Consider the following 16,026-nt stretch of genomic DNA (forward strand, 5'->3'; position numbering starts at 1 on the left):
GCAATCCTGTGCAATGCTGGAAGTGGACGAGCTCAAACCATCTTAGACCCCACACCTGTATATAGCGTCGTCCACTTGAGATCAGATTGAAGAAAATGCTTCTTAACAGTGTTGTAGTACTCGAGACTCGGACTCGTCTCGGACTCGGTCTCGAGACCATATTTTAATGGTCTTGGTCTTGTGCATTTGGACTCGGAATTGACTCGTACTCGAACATTTTTTGTTAGGACTCGGACTTATTCCCGAGTCCACTCGAGTTCAATTCAAAATATTTTTCATGATTATTAATGTATGTTGATAAAATATTTCTTTAAATTGATTGACATGCCCAGTGATTGGTGATTTTCTAGTGCGCAACTGCACATGACAAATTGTAATAAAATTACTTTTAACACCACCTACTATGTGGCCTTTTTACCCTAAACTGATCATATTTTTTAAACTCTAAGTAAATTCAGTAAAAAAAAAAGGATTTATTTTAGTAAATAAAAGTAAATTAGGTAATCAACCCTCACTGGTCTCGGTCTCGACTTGACTCGGACTCAACTCTCTATGGACTCGGTCTCAACTCGGACTCGAGTGAGGTGGTCTCGACTACAACACTGCTTCTTAATACCACAGGAGCTTAGACTTACTTACTGTTTTATTAAATCATAATTTTTCAGTTGATGTCATGGGATAGAAAATGCTGCTGTTTCTAAGTCTTATGTGTGTCATGTTTGTTTGAAAATAGCTCACTTGCAAAATAATTCCTATGTGGTGTAAATGTGTGTATATCTGTATCCCAGGTGAGCTCAGTCCAAGCTCTGCTGTGATGAGTGTGTTGGGGGGATCAGTCAAAGGCATGTTGGTGAAGTACTGGATCTTCTGCTGCTGCTTCATGTTCTTCTACGTCAGTTTCTCAGACAAAGTGGCAGTCTACAAAATTCTCTATATCTGCTTATTCCTGTTCGGTGTGGTTCTGTACGAGGTGAGTTCACATGATCGACCTTTTCGAAATTAGCCAACCTGCAGATGCAATAAACAACACATTCTCATCCCAAAAAGTCATATAACTGACGTCTTGGGACGTCTTTTGACCATACGTCAATATTCGCCTTTTTAGGGCCCCCTTAAAGGATTAGTTCACTTTTGAAAAAACTTTTGCTGATAATTTACTCACCCCCATGTCATCCAAGATGTCCATGTCTTTCTTTCCTCTGTCAAAAAGAAATTAAGGTTTTTGATGAAAACATTCCAGGATTTTTCTCCTTATAATGGACTTCAATGGGAACCAGGTCCAACCGAGGTCCAAACGACAGTTAATAACTGTTTCAGATGCAGCTTCAAATGTCTTTAAACGACACCAGACGATGAATAAGGGTCTTATCATGTGAAACGATCGCTTATTTCAAAACTTATTCCAAAAATGTAACTTTTCTAAGGACAAATGCTAGCCTTGTAATATATTGTGAGGCGCGTTTGTAACGTCACGTAATACGTAATTACGTTCAAAAGGTCACGGGCGACGTAGCCGGAAGTACAGAATCAAAATCGTCCGACATCGTTGTTTTACCTTTTAATTCCCTTTTTGTAAACGGCGTTTGAGTTAGTTTGCACGTTCAACCTATGCGTTCAACTTGTAAACACTCTGACTCTGTACTTTCGGCTACGTCGCCCGTGACCTTTTGAACGTAATTGCGTATTACGTGACGTTACAAACGCGCCTCACAGAATAGAGCAAGGCTAGCATTTGTCCTTAGAAAAGTTACATTTTTGGAATAAGTTTTGAAATAACCGATCGTTTCGCATGATAAGACCCTTATTCATCGTCTGGTGTCGTTTAAAGACATTTGAAGCTGCATCTGAAACTGTTATTAACTGTCTTTTGGACCCCGGTTGGACCTGGTCCCCATTGAAGTCCATTATATGGAGAAAAATCCTGTAATGTTTTCATCAAAAACCTTAATTTCTTTTCGACTGAAGAAAGAAAGACATGGACATCTTGGATGACATGGGGGTGAGTAAATTATCAGCAAAAGTTTTTTCAAAAGTGAACTAATCCTTTTAACGTCGGTAGATGGCGATCCCGGGCCGTCATACAACTGACGCTTTACCTTTAACGTCAGTTAGGTGACGGGTTAGGTTTAGGTCTGGGGTAGAGTTATAGGATCCCATAACCTCATCTATCGACGTTTAAGGGGGCCCTAAAAAGGCGGATATTGACGTATGGTCAAAAGACGTCCCAAAACGTCAGTTTTATGACTTTTTGGGGTGAGACTGCGCTGCAATAAAAGTGCTTGTTTTTCTCGAACAATTCAAAGTAACTGTCCTTAATTCAGAAACTCAATGTAATGCTCGCCAGCTTCACTCTTTCGAGCTCATCACCGTGTCGTAACAGTGTCTGCCCTGACAGCAAACTGACATTGAATCAACGTGGAAACGACGTCTCTCATGACATCGAAACAACGTTGATTTTGCTCATCGAATTAACGTTGAACCAACGTCAGACGCGGCATTCTTCAAAGCTAAATGAAATCGAAAATTGGTTTGCTTTCATAACGTTGAAACAACGCGTTGATTTCAAGTTGATTTTCCGTTAGTTTTGAAAGAATGACGCGTCTGACGTTGGTTCAACGTTAATTCGATGAGCAAAACAATGTCAGATCAACGTTGTTTCGATGTCATATTTCCACGTTGATTCAATGTCAGTTTGCTATCTGGGTGACCTGGACATTTTAGCGAGGAAATTCGCTTTCTGGAATTATAACATTTCTGTAACGGAACGACGACTTTTCACTGTCCAATCATTTCCAGATTTCCAGAAGTCTCTTTTCTCACATTGATTTTAATTTAATTTGAAAATATGCCACATTACCTAAATAAAATGGGTTGTGAGATCTGTTTATCTTGAATATCGCTGACCTGTTGTGTCCAGGTGCATTATGACGTGTGGAGAAGTCAGCTGAAGTATTTCTGGGCGGTTGTGGTTGGATACTCTATTCTAGTTTTGATCCTGATCTACGTGTACCAGTTTAAAAGTGTCTGTAACCTCTTCCAGCAGATTTTAGGCATAACAGAGGAAAGGCAAGTGCTGCCATTGTTTCTTAGAGTCATTTATGAAATTAAGAGGGCTTTGGGGCAAAAAAGCCACCAAAAATGAGTTTTCTGATAGCATGAACACGTGATTACGAGACGGCTTTTACACATGAAATCTGTGTGTTCGCTCTGCCAGGTTACGAGACCTCGGGTTAGAACAGTTTGACACGGTTGAACTGTTTGCGCGAATCTTACGGCCGGCGTTCTTCCTTCTGGCCTGCATTCTCCAGCTGCGTTACTTCAACTCCGACTTCCTCTCTTTAACCGATCTTCAGACCGTCTCAACAGACAACAGAACAAACAGGTGTGCCAAAATACACAGACACACATTGCAGCTTAGTCTTTTGGAGTCATCAGAATAAAAACTTCACACACACACACACAACCCTGCATACTCCTTATCCCCTTTTTTCTCTGTTAATCAGTTTCATCACTGAACAATCACTCTCGTATGGCTAATGCTAACTCTCCTGCCTTTTACACTGCAAAATGTATTCTTAATAGATAGTTTTCTAAAATTTTCCAATTAAAACAAGATAAATTTACTTGAGAAGCAACATGTATTGCAGTTTTTTCCAATTGCTAACACACTAAAATGACATGCACAGCACAATTCTTTAAACGGACACACAGAGAGCAAAACTTCTTCTCAAGTTTCCAAAACTCATTTTCTGCTTTACACACATTTTGCATTTCAAAATGCCCCTTTTTAAATGCACTGAGCACAGTTCTCTGCATAAGACACAACAATCAGACATAAAGTCACATGTTTGCCATTTCAAAACATTACTGACTCTACATGAGCTAATTGGCCAATTACATGTGCCATCTGGCCATCACTTCAATCAGGATGTAAGCACTATAAAAACTATAAAACTATACAAAATTATTTTTCTTGCCACTTTTTTTTTTACTGTAATATATATTTTCTGTAAGTTTCTTTTTCAGTTTACTGTTTTTTGTAAGTAATTTTTATGTAAATTCTGCTGTGCATATACACTGACTTATTTACTGTAGTGAAAAAATACATTACAATAAAATGAAAGTTTCAACAGCATGTGTGTATCTGCAAATATTTCTGTGCATGTGAACAATCTGAAAGCATACTAAAGATATGAGTGCTTTTCATTATGTCCAACAGTGTGCAGTTGTTTAGGCAAAAATCTGGTAATATGAATGAAGTGCCAGTTCATGCAAAACTTTGATTTTGATAATGCTATGTATAGTTTCGGCTTCATTTTGCAGGATATATGAGGTATTTTGCAGGTATTTTGGGTGTGTGGTTTTGTGAATTGTGTTAAGTATTTTGATAAAACCAGACTAGTTTGCAAAATTGTGTGTTAGCAATTGGAAAAAACTGTAATATCTTGCTGCTTTCAGAGAAGAAGGTCTGAAGGAAACACTGAAGGAGATTTTTGATGTGTGAGTATTGCAGCTCTTGCAGCGTCTTCAAATCATTTTCATTTTTTACTTCATTAAACACATTTTCAATAATTAATTGAATGAAATCAACACAATAAATTGACAGCTCTAATATATTATTTGTAATAATTGCATCCTTTCAGCCCAGGTGATTTTGTTCATTTCCTTGATCCTGAAGTTCATCTCCCCTTCTGAAACACCTTCATCTGTGTGTGTTATAAGAGCTCCTGTAATAAACTGACTTTCTTTTGTCTTTACCGCAGGATAAGGAAAAACACTGAGAAACTGATGACATGGTGAGTGTGGTTTAGGTTCGCAGGGCTTCATCTTACACTTTTTGAACATGTTTATTAGTGGTTTCAGTCTAGAAAAACACAGCTGGCTGTGGAACAGATTGAATATTTCAGCGCTTTAATTATGGCCATTACGAAAAAGACTTTTGATAGATACTATTGATTTTTTCTGGATGTGTAGAAATGCCGTTTGTTAGTCTCTCTCCCTGTACCCGTATTGCTGAATAATGTGCTTCGTTCTAACTTGTTGCAGTGATTTTTTTCACTGCCCTGTCCGTAATGTATCGTTGTTTTTAAAACATTTTGACCCAGGCGCACTCTTTCATATAACACCAGAATAAAGGGGTTATAAACGCTGTTCATCGATAAAGCAAGCAACGTCACTGTTTTAATATCAGCGCACATCTCACCGGGAGGAATACATGATTCTGTGTGTCTGTATTAAAGGGTAAAGGAAGGGCAGCTTCGAGGAAAAGGTGGTGATCAAATTAATATCTCGTCTTCCTCCTTGGACAAACATCATGAAACAGAACTAGAAGATGATGGTAAGTACAACTCCTACCTGGACAATGTGGTTTAAAACGCATCACACATGTAATCCATGCGACAGACTTTCCAATGAAAGCCATTATTTACTGGAAATATTTTTTCTCCAACAACACTCAAAAATAATGTGTTCAATTAGTTTATTTCCTGAAATAAATTGAGGAAAACTTTGTAGAGAGTACAACAGACCATTCAAACAATTTATGTTTTGTGATACAAATTGAATTAATGTAAGTTCTTGTGTAGTAGACCAACATTGTGTAAAACCAAAACAGCCTTCATAATTACCCTTTACCCAGTTCTTTGTATATCTTTGTACATGCTGTGCTGTCATTCTTTTGAGACATACATCAAAACAATCCTTATACCCCCAATTTGAATTATATATATATGTAATAAATTAATAGTAACTAGATAAATAGCTCAAACCATTTTTCCCCTGCATATTTTATTAAATACAGATAAATCACAAATGTCAACCTCAAACTTGTCAATGTAAAAAAACTTGGATAAAACACCATAAAACTACACACAATTGATTTGAACTGTTTATATAAATTAGGTTGTGAGGAACACTCATTTTTATAAACAGTTGAGGAGGAAAAACGATGAAGCAATGATAAAAAGAGACAATAACTGAAGTAGAAGGCAGTAGAGTAGCAAAAGCAGCAAATGTGACGAACCCCTGGGGTCAGAGTGCACAGAACGTGATTACGTCTATAAACCATCGGAAGACGTAACTAACTATCCAGAAAGGACAGTGAGCATCTGCAGGGCAGTGTGCCAAAACAGAAACTGAGGACTCTCTTGCTGTCTCATGGTACACCAGTTGCGAAAAGCGGATCAGCTGGTAGTCTTGATTCAGTATACTGGTTGTAAGCCTTTGCCATCGGGATGTGGAGATTACTGGCATTACTATCCGTAATTATATAAGATTTGGCAAGCGACCAGTGTGTCTCTGTATTTGCACACCTTGAGTCCGAAATTTTCTCACGCTAAAAAATAAATATGACCTCACGTGTCAATCACGTTTGCACACCGTCTCCGAAACCTTTCGTCCGTCATAAAAAAATTGGGATTGGGTTCGATTTTCAGCATTTTTCGCATCTGTAGCAAGCACTTTGAGAGGTGTTTTGACCAGTTAGAGCTTCAAATCACGAATACATGGATCACGAAACATGACATCGAAACAACGTTGATCTGACATTGTTTTGCTCATCGAATTAACGTTGAACCAACGTCAGACGCGTCATTCTTTCAAAACTAACGGAAAATCAACTTGAAATCAACGCGTTGTTTCAACGTTATGAAAGCAAACCAATTTTCGATTTTCATTTAGCTTTGAAGAATGCCGCGTCTGACGTTGGTTCAACGTTAATTCGATGAGCAAAATCAACGTTGTTTCAATGTCATGAGAGACGTCGTTTCCACGTTGATTCAATGTCAGTTTGCTGTCTGGGAAATTTCGGACTCAGTGTGCCAGGACCTTAAAGGGTTAGTTCACCCAAAAATGAAAATTAAGTCATTAATTACTCACCCCCATGCTGTACCAACCCCGTAAGACCTTCGTTCGTCTTCGGAACACAAATGAAGATATTTTTGATTAAATTTGAGAGCTGTATAACTACCACATTGGCTCCTAAGGGACTGCCTCTTGACGGCCCAGAAAGTCAATGAAGAAAATGTTTAAATATCCCAAGTGACTACCGTGGCTCAACTATATGTTTATCAAGCGACGCGAATACTTTTTGTGCGAAAAAACAAACAAAAATAACGAGTTTATTCGACTATTTCTTTTCTTCCTTGTAGGCCAGAGCGAGAATTCCTTAGATTTCCACGACGCATGCGCGAGATTTGCTTACACCAGCTTACACTACTTCAGATCGCAAATCTCGCGCATGCGTCGTGGAAATCTAAGGAAGTCTCGTTCTGGCCTACAAGGAAGAAAAGAAATAGTCGAATAAACTCGTTATTTTTGTTTGTTTTTTCGCACAAAAAGTATTCACGTCGCTTGATAAACATATAGTTGAGCCACGGTAGTCACATGGGATATTTAAACATTTTCTTCATTGACTTTCTGGGCCGTCAAGAGGCAGTCCCTTAGGAGCCAATGTGGTAGTTATACAGCTCTCAAATTTAATCAAAAATATCTTCATTTGTGTTCCGAAGACGAACGAAGGTCTTACGGGGTTGGTACAGCATGGGGGTGAGTAATCAATGACTTAATTTTCATTTTTGGGTGAACTAACCCTTTAAGACAGAAAAAAACGTACGTAATGCAATATATTGAAATAAGCAGCAGAATGTGTGCCTGTTTTGCAGTGGACGCGGTGATCCAGTGGTTGGTGGTGGTGGACAGGGTGCATGACTTGATCCTGCGTGCTCTTCTGCTGTTCTGGAGAGGTCAGGAGGTGTGCTGGAGAATACTGGAGCTCCACAGCTTCAAACTGGTCTCGACTGGCATCATCTGGGTTTGCGTGAGGGAGGTAAGACATAAACCAGTGTACATCCTAACCTTACATTCGATTAGTTAGACATGCAGTCAAGCTCAACTAGCACCAATACACTGCTACTTACACTCTTACATGCTACTCGATTTCAGGTCTCGCTGATGAACTTTGTGTTTTTGGTGTTTTGGACATTTGCTCTGCCATATCCGAGACTGCGGCCTTTGGCCTTCAACGTGTCTTCTGTTTGGGCCTGTGTGATGGTTGTGTGTAAAATGATGTACCAGTTAAAAAGTATCAAACCATCTGAATATTCTTCAAACTGCACTGCTGTAAGTATTATTTATGTTACTGCTGACTTGGAAACATCATTTGACTGTTATATTAGTAATGCATTAGCAATTCTTACACACACACACGCAGACACAGTGTGACAACAATCTGTTTTACTACATTTTCATAATGAATCGAAACACGGCAATGTTTAATTTTGGCTTTACACACATACATATGCACATTGTTACCACAGAAACTTGTGAGGTTTGTTTGACGCACACACAAGGTTCCATGTTTGTGTGTATGTACTGTATGTGTGTGTGTGATTACATAATTTCAATTTTTGGGTGAAAAATATCCTTTTAACTCCTTGCAATTGAAGAAATGTTACTACTGTATTGTAAGTATATATATAAAAAGAAAAGAGTTATTATGAAATATTCACGGTGCTCTGGCTCTGACTGTGTTCTGTGTTTATGCTCTGAACTACAGTTTGGAGTATCAGGCTTCTTGAAGGTCAGGGTTAGGGGTTAGGGTTAAGTTAGGGTCTAGTTACCACAGTTCGGAGTATCAGGCTTCTTTGAGGTCAGGGTTTAGGGTTAGGGTTAGGTTTGGGTCTAGTTACCACAGTTCGGAGTATCAGGCTTCTTGAAGGTCAGGGTTAGGGGTTAGGGTTAAGTTAGGGTCTAGTTACCACAGTTCGGAGTATCAGGCTTCTTTGAGGTCAGGGTTTAGGGTTAGGGTTAGGTTTGGGTCTAGTTACCACAGTTCAGAGTATCAGGCTTCTTGAAGGTCAGGGTTAGGGGTTAGGGTTAAGTTAGGGTCTAGTTACCACAGTTCAGAGTATCAGGCTTCTTGAAGGTCAGGGTTAGGGGTTAGGGTTAAGTTAGGGTCTAGTTACCACAGTTCGGAGTATCAGGCTTCTTTGAGGTCAGGGTTTAGGGTTAGGGTTAGGTTTGGGTCTAGTTACCACAGTTCAGAGTATCAGGCTTCTTGAAGGTCAGGGTTAGGGGTTAGGGTTAAGTTAGGGTCTAGTTACCACAGTTCGGAGTATCAGGCTTCTTTGAGGTCAGGGTTTAGGGTTAGGGTTAGGTTTGGGTCTAGTTACCACAGTTCAGAGTATCAGGCTTCTTGAAGGTCAGGGTTAGGGGTTAGGGTTAAGTTAGGGTCTAGTTACCACAGTTCAGAGTATCAGGCTTCTTGAAGGTCAGGGTTAGGGGTTAGGGTTAAGTTAGGGTCTAGTTACCACAGTTCGGAGTATCAGGCTTCTTTGAGGTCAGGGTTTAGGGTTAGGGTTAGGTTTGGGTCTAGTTACCACAGTTCAGAGTATCAGGCTTCTTGAAGGTCAGGGTTAGGGGTTAGGGTTAAGTTAGGGTCTAGTTACCACAGTTCGGAGTATCAGGCTTCTTGAAGGTCAGGGTTAGGGGTTAGGGTTAAGTTAGGGTCTAGTTACCACAGTTCGGAGTATCAGGCTTCTTTGAGGTCAGGTTTAGGGTTAGGTTAGGGTCTAGTTTCCACAGTTCAGAGTATCAGGGTTCTTGGAGGTCAGGGTCAGGTTTAGGGTTAGGTTAGGGTCTAGTTTCTACAGTTCAGGGTATCAGGCTTCTTGGAGGACACGGTTAGGGGTTAGGGTTAAGTTAGGGTCTAGTTACCACAGTTCGGAGTATCAGGCTTCTTGAAGGTCAGGGTTAGGGGTTAGGGTTAAGTTAGGGTCTAGTTACCACAGTTCAGTGTATCAGGCTTCTTTGAGGTCAGGTTTAGGGTTAGGTTAGGGTCTAGTTACCACAGTTCAGAGTATCAGGGTTCTTGGAGGTCAGGGTCAGGGTCAGGTTTAGGGTTAGAATAGGGTCTAGTTTCTACAGTTCAGGGTATCAGGCTTCTTGGAGGACAGGGTTAGGGGTTAGAGTTAGGGTCTTGGGGGTCCTGGGTGGGGCCCTGGATGGGGTTCAACCTGGACACTCTGCTGGGCGACTTCAATGAGTGCATTGCTTCCCCAAGTAAAGGAGTTCAAGTACCATACGGTGTTGTTCACGAGTGTGGCTAGGTCAGAGCATGAGATTGACAGGTGGCTGTGTGCGGTGGCAGCAGTAATCCCATCATGTCTGGACTGTCGTGGTGAAGAAAGAACTAGGTCTGAAAGCAAAGCTTTCGATTTACCAATCGATCTATGTTCCAAACCTCACCTAGGGTCAAGAGCTCTGGGTAGTGATAAAAAGAGTGAGATTGTGGGTGCAAGCAGCCAAAAATAGTTTTCTCTGCAGGGTTTCTCTGACTCTGAGCTCAAAGATCCTTGAGAGACTCAGAGAAGAGCCTCTGCTCCTCCGCATGGAAAGGAGCCAGTTGAGGTGTTTCGGGATCTGCTCAGGATCTCTCAGTGGAGGTGTTCGAGACCTCAGGGCAGACCCAGAACATAATGGAGGGATTGTTTGGGATCCCCAGGATGAGCTGGATGAAGTGGCCAGGGAAAAGGACATATGGGCATACTTAGACTGCTGCCACCATGACCCAGTCCAGGATAAGCGGGGGATAATATGAATTAAATATTATTATATTATTTAACAATGCAGTATTACAATAGAAATTTGTTTCTGTCTTAGAAATGTATGATAAAATAATTAAAATATAAATCCTTTTTTAATTTAAATCCTTTAACAGTCCAGGTACAAGTCAATGCTAAAACTTTTTTATTTCGCTAAAAATTGGCCAATGAAGAGAGGTTAGATCTCAGTGTTGCCCTTAAAGTGCATACGTGATCCATTTAACATGTACAACATTTTCATTGGGGAGAGAAGGCCCAGTATTCATTCCTGAGTCTTTTTGCTTGGCATTATTTGGGATAGACAGATCACTTTTCATGCACACATACAGTAACTATTACATACCAAACAATAAACAATATATGATCTATATATTCCCTTTAAATGTCCCGAAGGGCCTGTCATCATCTAACGAGAGTTGGACGGCTGGGAACAGAGCAGAGCTGTTGAGGAGTTCAGTTCTGTATGTGGCTCCAGTAGATCCGGCGCTGTGGGTCGGCGGACTGAGGAAGTGTGAGGATCGCATCCTGCCCTGCCTCTGGGTATGCATTTTTATATTTTAGTATTAAATAATTACATTCTTTTTTTGGAATACATTTTTCAAAAAGCCCAAATGAAAAAGCATGACCATCTTTTAATGATTCACATTGCAGACATTGGATATCCTGTTTCACTCAGAATTTAAACTTTTGTTGACTTTAACTAAATTTCTATATATGCAGACTGAAGAATAACGTTTTTATTTTTGGTGATTCCACTAGAATCACCTGTTAATTCTAGGCCTCCTTGTGTTTGATGTGACTGTCCATCGCCACCAGCTGCATCACCGTCTTCAAAATGGCCTTAAAGAAACATATGGCAGCACCATATTCCAGGGTGTGACGCATCATAATCTGGACCAGGGCATTCTGCCCTCCCTCAGATATTTCATGAACTATTTCTTCTACAAGTTTGGGTTGGAGGTACGTAGAGTTAGTATACAATACTGGTAACGTTTTCTTTTACAGTCCAGTTACCCATGTAAATACTATGTACTTATTTTAATAACTACAATTACTGGATAATAACTACCCCTGTTCCATGTACTTACCTTATATTAGCCAGTACTTTCTAGGTAAGTACACATACTGTACTGTAAAAGGAAGCGTTACCACAATACTTTAATAGCATATATTACATGACTAGTTTCGTTTGAGTACAACATAACCTTTTTTTTTTTATTATCTTTTTATGTGTCTTATCTCATGATAATGATTTATGTTTTTAGGTTAATTTGCAGTAGACTACATACTCTTCTTTGCTGTTTCATGTTTTACAAACAGCACTGCAACTGAAACAATTATAAATCAGAGTAACCAACTAAAAATAGTGACAATAACTTTGTTATATATTTACTAGCTGATAGTTGCTTAGACAAAATTAGCTTATCAAAGTTAGATGTAGTGTACGTTTTTTTGATGTCACTATAAGAAGCCCAGCCCAACAACAAGGGTTCTTGCTTACCATCTAGAAAATATATGAAGAGTTCAGATGCAAAAGCCTCTAAATGCCATTTGAAATTTTCTTCTTTAATGATGATTTTTATCAAGCTTGTATATTTAAGTTCAGTAATTTCACTTAAATAACAATTAATAGGTAATCTTCATTGCCATTTAAGTGAAATCACTGAACTTAAATACACAAGTTTGATAAAAATCATCATTAAAGAAGAACATTTCAAATGGCATTTAGAGGCTTTTGCATCTGAACTCTTCATATATCCTAAATCATTACATTTGATTAAAGTTTTTACTGAAATTTAATCTGACACCAAATCTCAAATTTAGACTGAAATTTAATTTAGATTATGATTGACTAAAATCACAATGTTACTTGAAATAAAATGAACATTAACTGAATTGAAATATATAAACACTTGAACTTGAAGAAAGCGCCTGATTAAACTAAATTGTGAACAGTTAACGGCACAGCGAGCAGCTCAGAGAAACATCAGAAATCTTTTGGATGTCTCCCGTATACTTTGGGATGAAGGGGGTGTTTACAAGATACCAAACTAAAAAAAATGGCCATTTTGGCCGTTCATTTACACGACAGTGGCATTTTGGGGTCCTGAAAATGCACAATTTTGAAAACGGGTTTTCAAAATTATATTGCTTCCGTATAAACTACAAAAACGCAAATTTGCGAAAAGAATGAAAATGTGCACATGTGCATTATGTGTTCAGTCTAAAGGCACGTCGTGTTTCTTTACAAAGTGATATGGCCAACTACTGGTCTGGCAGCAAAATACAGCATTTTTGATAGTTTTCGTGGATCTGCTTTAATGATCAAAATCATTTGACAATGTTGTTTTAATGTACCCAAAACCTGTGAACCCTTTAGCATTTATTTAGAAGAGATTCAGAAAGGTTATAAAGTTGAAAAAACTTCACAGATTCAATTTTTTTGCATTCAATTTTTCAGAGCAAAATAATTCTTCAGTATTTTATGTCCCAGCTTCCCCTGAGAATGCAGGTTTTCTAACTAGCGTTATCTTCTAAAAAAATGCACTACATTTTCCATATTATTTGATGTATCAGGTGTGTATTGTGGTAGCAGTGAATGTCATTGGCCAACGGATGGATGTGTGTGCGCTTCTGCACTCTTTCGCTCTAATGGCTGTTCTGGCACGTCGGCGTAGGAAGGCCATTGGAGAAGTGTGGCCGAAATACTGCTGCTTCATCGCCAGCTTCATGGTCCTGCAGTATCTGCTGTGCATCGGCCTGCCACCAGCGCTCTGCATCGGTCAGTTGCTCAACATTTACTACTGCAAAGACTTGGAACAAAGGGATACATTTATTTGCAGATCTGTTGCAGAGATGTTCAGGGAGTTAATTAACAGATCAATATGGTGAAACAGAGTATAAACAGCTGTTTCACTACAAAAACATTTGGCTGGTTTGTAACTGTGAGAAACGGGCAAAATGACACATGAGATGTGTCCTAGATGTAACCTTTGGGGAATTACGAATAAAAAAAACACTTGGATGATATTACCACCCACGAAAAATTACCAAATGAACACACACAAGAACATGGTCATAAGCGCTGCTGGTTCCTTTTTGATTATATATTTTTTTAGATTATTATATTATTTTAGATTATGAGACGGCGATGTTAACTCAATGCAAGGTTTATTTACATATACTCCTTTTCTCCATTCCATCATATCAGCCAGCTCTCGTTCTTTACTTCTCACAGTGCCAACATTTAAAGGGATACTCCACTTTTTTTGGGGAAATAGGCTCATTTTACAACTCCCCCAGAGTTAAACAGTTGAGTTTTACCGTTTTCGAATCCATTCAGACGATTTTCTGATTTTTAGAAGAATATCAGTAACCAGACAGTTTCTGGTCTCATTGACTTCCATAGTATATTTTTTCCTACTATGGAAGTCAATGAGACCAGAAACTGTCTGGTTACTGATATTCTTCTAAATATCAGAAAATCGGCTGAATGGATTCGAAAACGGTCAAACTCAACTGTTTAACTCTGGGGGAGTTGTAAAATGAGTCTATTTCCAAAAAAAAAAAGTGGAGTATCCCTTTAATGATCTGACACTCACCTCTTCACTCTTACCTTTCCTCTTTCCCTCTATATTTGGGTACACCTCCCATCTCCTCCTCCTTTGCCCAACTGTAGCAAAGTGGTCAACAGTTCTGGTGGCGGTCGTTGGTGACCCGTTCCTCGACTGAAGAACAGTCAGTTTATGATGGAAGTCTGGTTTTACACCTGACCCGTTCCTGACCCAAGCCTCCGCGTTTTATCCCAGCTTGTGCAACTCCAGTGGTTAGCTTAAAGGAGTAGTTCACTTTTTAAAAAACTTTTGCGGATAATTTACTCCCATGACATCCAAGATGTCATTACTTATACAATAATGCACTTTACTGGGAACCAAACGGTTCAAGGTCCAAATGAGAGTTTCAGTGCAAACTGTTCAAAGGGCTTTAAACGACTCCAGACGATGAATAAGGGTCTTATCAAGCGAAACGATCACTCATTTAATAAATAAATAATAAACTTTAAGTTTTATAAGCTCAAATGCTCGCCTTGCTCTGTTCTGTGGCGCGCGTTTGTGACTCTCCTGTTCAAACTCGTTTATCAAAATGAACTAATCTTTTTTCTTTTTTTGAACGAAATGAACAAAGTGACTGAAAAGATTTGTTCATTTTGATGAACAAGTTCGAACAGGAGAGTCACGAACGCGCATTTGTGCTTATAAAACGTACAACTTTGTTATTTATTTATTAAATGAGCGATCGTTTCGCTTGATAAGACCCTTATTCATCGTCTGGAATCATTTAAAGCCCTTTGAACAGTTTGCACTGAAACTCTCATTTGGACCTTGAACCGTTTGGTTCCCATTGAAGTCCATTATATGGAGAAAATCCTGGAATGTTTTCATCAAAAACCTTAATTTCTTTTCGACTGAAGAAACAAAGACATGGACATCTTGGATGACATGGGGGTGAATAAATTATCAGCAAAAGTTTTAAAAGTGAAAAGTGAACGACTCCTTTAATGGAGCAGAAGTCCAATTTAGAAAAAGAGAAAATTGAATTCAATAACAAAAAAATGAGTCAAATCAAGAGTTTTAAGTAAGAGCAGTGGATAAAGCATAATATCCAAAACGCATGAGTCCTGATGAAACACTTCCGCTCTGTGCTAGATTATCCCTGGAGGAAGTCATCTCTGTCTCTGAGCTCTAATCAGATAAAGTGGCTGTATCTACCAGACTACGCCATGAGTCCCAGCGCCACCTTCATCCTCTGTAACTTACTCCATCACACCACATTTGAATTAACATTTATTCCAAGAGAAATGTGTGTATCACGATCATTTGTAATGTCTTCCCGATCAGATGACTGCCTGCTGTTGTTGGTAGCGTCTCTGCAGTGGCAGGTCTTTGAGGATGAGAATCAGGCTTGCATGAGACTCCTGGCAGGAGAGAACGTGGAGATCAGCCGAAACCTGGACCCTCAAACCCTAAACCAGTACACTCCTGTCAACAACTTCCTCCATTGCCGGTGTGTATATTCCACACAGTCGGAAAACTAAGATGGCAAACATTTGCTGTGCTAGCTCTTTCAGAACACATTGAACATGGTATTTTTTAAAGTAATCAGCTATTGACTGCTTAATTTTTAGACGACTTAATTTCTAAATTTTCTGAATTTCTAATTTTTGCATTTCATCATCGGAAAATTGTAAAATGTTATGTAGGGGTGTAACGATACCCTCATGTCACGATCACGATACTGAACTCACGATACGATATTATTGCGATACTCCAAGACATAAAAATGTACTGTTGATTAAAATGCTAACTTTGATATTACATTGTGGGTTTAAATGAATAGGTTTGGCCTTGGTGCTTGTAACCCATTC

At 39.1% G+C, this 16,026-nt stretch overlaps 1 protein-coding gene across 1 annotated transcript in view; it reads left to right on the forward strand.

Moving 5' to 3' along the window:
* Positions 1 to 16,026, forward strand: part of LOC120486771 (piezo-type mechanosensitive ion channel component 2) — a 72,919-nt gene that overhangs the window by 18,902 nt on the left and 37,991 nt on the right. Inside the window, exons 14-26 of the mRNA XM_089133617.1 lie at positions 789 to 970; positions 2,918 to 3,066; positions 3,215 to 3,382; positions 4,459 to 4,500; positions 4,764 to 4,796; positions 5,241 to 5,338; positions 7,662 to 7,825; positions 7,942 to 8,118; positions 10,995 to 11,141; positions 11,361 to 11,561; positions 13,179 to 13,383; positions 15,308 to 15,409; positions 15,500 to 15,665. Of these exons, the coding sequence (XP_088989743.1) occupies positions 789 to 970; positions 2,918 to 3,066; positions 3,215 to 3,382; positions 4,459 to 4,500; positions 4,764 to 4,796; positions 5,241 to 5,338; positions 7,662 to 7,825; positions 7,942 to 8,118; positions 10,995 to 11,141; positions 11,361 to 11,561; positions 13,179 to 13,383; positions 15,308 to 15,409; positions 15,500 to 15,665 (1,834 nt within the window). The remainder of the gene's footprint in view (positions 1 to 788; positions 971 to 2,917; positions 3,067 to 3,214; positions 3,383 to 4,458; positions 4,501 to 4,763; positions 4,797 to 5,240; positions 5,339 to 7,661; positions 7,826 to 7,941; positions 8,119 to 10,994; positions 11,142 to 11,360; positions 11,562 to 13,178; positions 13,384 to 15,307; positions 15,410 to 15,499; positions 15,666 to 16,026) is intronic.

Source organism: Pimephales promelas, chromosome 7, assembly GCF_988280905.1.
Source record: "Pimephales promelas chromosome 7, fPimPro1.hap1.1, whole genome shotgun sequence".
NCBI lineage: Eukaryota > Metazoa > Chordata > Actinopteri > Cypriniformes > Leuciscidae > Pimephales > Pimephales promelas.